This window comes from Triticum aestivum, chromosome 2A (assembly GCF_018294505.1).
Source record: "Triticum aestivum cultivar Chinese Spring chromosome 2A, IWGSC CS RefSeq v2.1, whole genome shotgun sequence".
Classification (NCBI taxonomy): Eukaryota; Viridiplantae; Streptophyta; class Magnoliopsida; order Poales; family Poaceae; genus Triticum; species Triticum aestivum.
Genome location: NC_057797.1, coordinates 362,545,402 through 362,551,286, shown reverse-complemented (window position 1 = coordinate 362,551,286; position 5,885 = coordinate 362,545,402). Strand labels below are relative to the sequence as shown.

The window sequence follows — 5,885 nt, the reverse complement described above, 5'->3', positions numbered from 1 at the left end:
AATTCATTCACTATAGTAGTTGAACTTCGTTCTGTTTTCACGTTCAACTTCTGTGACGTATTTTCCTTTGTAATTTTCTCATCCATTTCGTCAGTGTTACACAAATGATACTCTTTTTGTACAAACCTCTCTCACAATATATTTTTAACTTTCTTCGACCGAGGACTTGAACTTACACAGATGATATTCATGTTGTTTTGAAGTAAATTAGAGAAATGATGAGATCATGTTTTTTCCTTCATTGCGAATGGAAAACGCACTGCGTGAAGTAGTTGAACTTCACGGGCATGTCTGTTTGAACCTCACTCTGTTTTTGACATGTTGTTTTTTGCACTGTGTGAAGTAGTTGAACTTCTGGGGCATGTCTGTTTGAACTTCACTCTGTTTTACTTTATTGGATTTTTCTTATATGAAACACACACCATGCAGTACGTGAACTTCTAGTTATTGTCACTTTGAACTTCTTTCTGGTTTGAGAGAATTATTTTAAAACCCAGAAAGCAACATTTTTTTACGTATTTTGGACATCTAAATACACGGTGAACCTCTCTCACAAGAATTTTTTCAACTTTTCCTCACCGATCACTTGAACTCCTAGAAACCATTTTTTTTTCGTTTATGAGTTGTTTTTAAAAGTACAAAAAATGGCGTTATGTTTTTTATTTTTTGAACAGGTAAATCCTAGGTTTTAATAAACTCCGAACTTCTCTATTATTTCAATATGAACTTCACCTTTTTATATTTTTGAGTAAAGAATTGTATTCGATTTTTGTACGGAAAAAATCGAACATGGATATACAAGGTGAACCTCTCTCGCAAGAATTTTTGAACTTTCCCGGGCAGAGCACTTGAACTTCTTTCAAGAAACCTTTTAAGGTTTTTGGTTTCTATTCTTATATTCTTATCTGAAACGCATTCCGTGTACTAGTTGAACTTCCCGCTGTTTTTACCTTGAACTTCTATCACGTATTTCCGTTCAACCTCTCTCACATGAATTTTTAAATTTTCTTGGGCTGAGCACTTGAATTTCTAGCAACAAAACTTTCAGCCTTTGCTTTTCCATTCTTTTTTAATAAAAATTGCACACTGTGTAGTACGTGACCTTCTCGTAGTTATCAATCTGAACTTGGTTACGTGAAAATATCTGAGTTTTTTATAGACATTGAACCGCTCTACTTTTTTTATCGATTTTAATCTTTAGCATTGGGGAAAATCTGGGTTTTTATAAACATTAAACAACTTCCTATTTTTTAATTTTGAACTTCTTGGTGTTATTCATTAGTAACGGAAAAAGTCCTAATTATACTTAGTGTGCTACATGCATTTAGACAAATTTGAATGCACATATCAGAAGAGCATAAAGTTCTCACGGAGTGTTGAAAAAATAGAGTGAAATTTTTTCCACAAGAAACGTTGGACATTTTAGTAGGCGAACATGTATAGTTTTGAAATTGGTTTGCAAATTGAACCGCGTCATCGTTAGAAACCGAACATCTCTTTTATTTTCTTCTAATAAAAACACAACACTATAAAGGAAATATAAATTTCTTTTGCAATCCTTTTGCATGGGGAACCATCCTCGCATCAACTAATGGAATTACTGTTTTTTTACACAAAAAGCACACTACATAGGAGGGGTTTAAACAGCTTTATTATTTAGTGATAGGGAAAATACTAGTTTTGTAATAAATATCAAACCACTATGTTATTTAAATATGGATGCCTAGGTTTTTTAGAAACAATTAACTTTTAATTTTTTGTTTGAGGAGTTAACATTTTTCTAATTTCTATGAATTTACCTTGTTGTATCTTATGAACTTTTGATTTTTTGTGTCATGGTATTTTATGTATTTTTGTTCTCGGCAAATGGCCTAGGCGATTCATTTTTTATTTGATGAGTTTCTTCTGTATTAGGTACACGTGAACTTTAAATTCTCTGAAACATGATCTTCGCTTGCTATTGAAAATCAACGGTTCATTCGAATTGCGCAAATGATACACTTGCGAAAAGTTGTTGAAGTTGTGTTACTTTTAGCTGTTGATCATTTTTTCAATTTTTAAACAATATAAAAGATTTTTCGATACGGTTAAATTTGTGAAAGTACGGGTAACTCCACTGTTATTTTAAATTTGAATTTCTTTGTTTTAATTTCAGAATAAAGAAAATTGATTTTTCTGTAAATTTCGGACGGTTTTCTTATATTACTTTGAACTTCTTGGTTTTGTTTTTTGCACGGGATGAAATCCCTTAGTTAATATCGTGAACATTTTCTTTTCTTAACTCCTAATGGTTTTGGTTCCATGCCATCGACCCCTCAAAGCGATTGCATCACCAAATATGAGATGCGCGTCGAACTAAAAAAAGAATATGAAATGCATAAATAGCATTCCCACCTTATGTTTAAATTTTTTGGACTAGTCAAGAACATAGTTTTTTTCTCCGCATTTGACGTGAGTCAATCAAAGTATGATTTTTTTCTAAACACACACATATACAAAACATACTTGACCTTCACAACACAACATCTTGACCTTCGCAAAAACAGATTTTTAAAGTCAAAATAAATCGCGCATTAGTACAAGCACAACTTTGAGATCATATGTTCTTTCAGAAACAGTTTTGCGGATGCTCTTGAAGAACACAACAAAATGAGAGTGGGGTCCCATGGATAGAGCTCGGTTGTAGCAGCGCAGGGGCTCGTTGGCGCGAGAATTCTTGGTGGACTGGGTCGCGCGTTGTGCAGCGGGGCATCGGTCGGCGGTGTGGTCGTGCAGGTTCTGGACGATACAAATTCCAGTCATCTCACACACCACATGTTCCTTATCCACATCACCTAGACACACTCTGCTTTATCTCTTTCACCGCATGCCTTTGTCTTCTTCCCTGTACGTCCAAATTAACAGCAGTCAATGCAACCGTGCAAGCACGAGGGAAGGTGCAGAGGAAAATAGCCATAGCCTGAAGATGAAAGTGCAGAGGAAAATGCCATTGCATTTCTCCTTCTCGCGAAGGAACTACGCAAGCGAGCGAGCGGACAAGGAGGCGGTACGCGCGCAGATGAGGTTGGACTACAGGACAGTCGCAGTTGGACGACGCAGTGGCCGCATCAGCATTGGAAGCTGCACCAGCCAAAGCTTGATAGGACGGGCGTCGTGCGGGATTGCTGCACTAACGGGGATTGGTGCCGGCCGGACACCGTTGGCGCAACACTAATCTCACTCGACGCACGCACGGGAGGAAGACGCTCGCCACTGTCGACAGGAGCCTCGAGGAAGGAAGATGCCATGCAGTTGGAAGTCCAAGAAAGCGGCGCGATGCCGGGCGTGTGGAAGACGAAGGAAACCAGAGCAAGGTGCTTCCCCCGGCAGGAGGCTGAAGGCGCGAGCAAGCAGGGGAGGAAGAATGCGACGCGCAGCGCCAGAAGTCGCCGGGAGAAGGTACGTGGTAACAGGGTGCCCGCCGCGAGCTCCGGCGGCCGGTGGCGTCATCGGATCCAAGTGCTCCATCGATGGAGGGAGCACCACCAGGATGAGGCGGAGATGGCAGGGCCCGGCGGAGGTGGTGGTGGGAGTGCGGGGTTATGTGGCAGCGCTTGGTGGTTGCGGGTGTAGGGTGGCGGCCCGGCGTTGGTGGCGGTGCGGGATTCCCCGACGGCACGCAGGGATTGGGGGGTCTCGGTGGCGGCGCGCTGGGGTTGCGGGGGTCGCGGTGGCAGCGCGCGGGGTTGGCCGGTGGAGGCGGGGCGCTGGGATGGGCGGCGGCGGCGCGCGGGGTTGCCTGGTGGAGGCGGGGTGCGGGGTTGGGCGGCGACGATCGAGGAGGGGAAGTGGTGGGCCTCGGGCGTGGCTTTTCTTTCATCTGCGAGTTCGGAAGTTCAGGAGGGAGCAGTCGGGCCGATTCTCTCTCTCTCTCTCTCTCTCTCTCTCTCTATATATATATATATATATATATATATATATATATATATATATGAATATATATATATGACAGCATTATTCTAATCACAGGATTAGAATAACTATTTGGATCATAATCGCTGTATATATAGGACACGAGCAAGATTTTCCCAACATCCAAAAGCTATTAGACCGCGATCTTCCCTGATCCCCCTCCACCTTCTCCGACTCGCTACCCCACCCTTCTCCCGCAACCCCCGCGCCCCCAACCGGAATCCCGCCGGTGCCCGGCTAGTCTCCCCGGCGCGCCGGCGCGGCCCCGGACCTCGCCGGCACCCCGCGCGCCTCCTTCTCTGCCACCATCCAGTGAGTAGCCGCCACAACTACCGCCTCCGAGAGCGCCGGCACGCACGGATCCAGCCGGACCCGACCGGAGTGGGCCAGGGGTGCCCTTCGCGGGCGCTGTGTCGCCGCCGTTGACCGCCATGCCACTGCCGCCCCCAATTCCCCACCACACATTGCCACGCGCGGCGCCCCTCTGCCTCTTGTGCGTCACCGCGAGCCAGCCCCGCGCCGACGACTAGGCATGACTCGGACCACGGTGTTCTGCTGCTAGCTCTAGAAGCGCCCTCAGGCACTGATCCCGTTCTTCCACACGACCGCTGCTGGTCACCCGCCCCAAACGCCGTCGAGCCAGCATCTCCTCCAAAAAATCTGATGGCGGAGGGCCCCTGCTCCTCAATGCCATGGCCGCCCTATCCGCTCGGCCCCCTGGCAATCCTTGCCGCCGCCCCGCCACAGACGTCCACCCTATGGAGCTCCCTCCTCCACTGGTGTCCGGCTGCCTCCCTGTCCCTTGCCACATCTACGCATGGACCTCTACGAGGGGAGAGTTCATCATCTCAGGGCACCACATCAACACTCCAAGTTCGCATTCTTTCTCGATCTCTGTTTTCTGTTGTTCCCTGTTGTTGTATTGTAACCAGATCAAGCATCGATTCCTTCCCCCATTTAGTTCTGTGTTTCTAATTATTTTTCATGTTTGAAGTTCAACTATATCTACAGGCGCAGCTGACCCTGACGTGCTCCTGCATATTGATACTGTTGCTGCTGTCAAAATTTCTCTTAACTGAACTTAACTCTTTTTACTGATTGAACTGTGCAGGAGATGTGTGGAGCGAGCACTGTGACAACGCAGTAAAGGAAAATAATGCATGCTTGTATGTCTGCGTCTTCAATGAGATTTGTTGTAAAAGTTTATTTTTTTCCTTGTGCGTCAATTGAGCTAACTTTTAAGACGTTTAGAGGCTTCGTGAAATTCTACAAAAAGCTATACGCTGGCAGGTGTGAAGTTCTACCACGGCTATATGCTGGAAGCTGTGAAGTCCTAGCACGGCTCTCCACCAAGTTCTAGTCGATTCAACGTCTACTCTTTCCGTTTTTCACTCTAGTGAGCATGAGATGCTGCTGATGCATGTGCTCTTCTACCTCGGAAAGAAGCTACTGTTGCTTCGGATTTGGGTGAACATCCGGTATGGAGATGTGTGTATGCTACGATGAGAAGATAAGGTATTTTTTATAGAATCAACGTGTGGTGGAGAGACATGCACCGCTTTGTCACAAAACCATCAACCGGCTTATATATTGCTTAAATTATTATCACATATGTAATTAGAAGAGCAAGTACTTAGTTTTTCATGCTTTGATGCGTATATTTTGTAATTATTTTTCATTTACAAACCACTAACCATGTGTTCATTTTTTATTTACTCTTTTGTGGAATGGTTTGATTTGTTTACATAAAAATATTGTTCGCATACTGAGAAAATTTAAATGCAAAAAGAAATGGAAAGTTGACACTCAAAACAATATTCGTGTAAATTCAAAATGAGCTCATGTATAAAAAATTGCATTTGGGAAATATCATCTATTGCTCTCGGATTTGTTTTTTTAAGAAGCAATGTCAAACTCATCATAAACTTGGAAGA

At 44.0% G+C, this 5,885-nt stretch overlaps 1 protein-coding gene across 1 annotated transcript; it reads left to right on the top strand.

Moving 5' to 3' along the window:
* The first annotated feature begins 4,064 nt into the window (after positions 1-4,064).
* Positions 4,065-5,666, top strand: LOC123185280 (uncharacterized). The gene is made up of 3 exons (XM_044597206.1): positions 4,065-4,824; positions 5,063-5,117; positions 5,242-5,666. Exons 1-3 carry the CDS (start codon positions 4,644-4,646, stop codon positions 5,309-5,311), a joined length of 306 nt encoding a protein of 101 aa, XP_044453141.1. The 5' UTR covers positions 4,065-4,643; the 3' UTR covers positions 5,312-5,666.
* Positions 5,667-5,885: the final 219 nt, after the last annotated feature.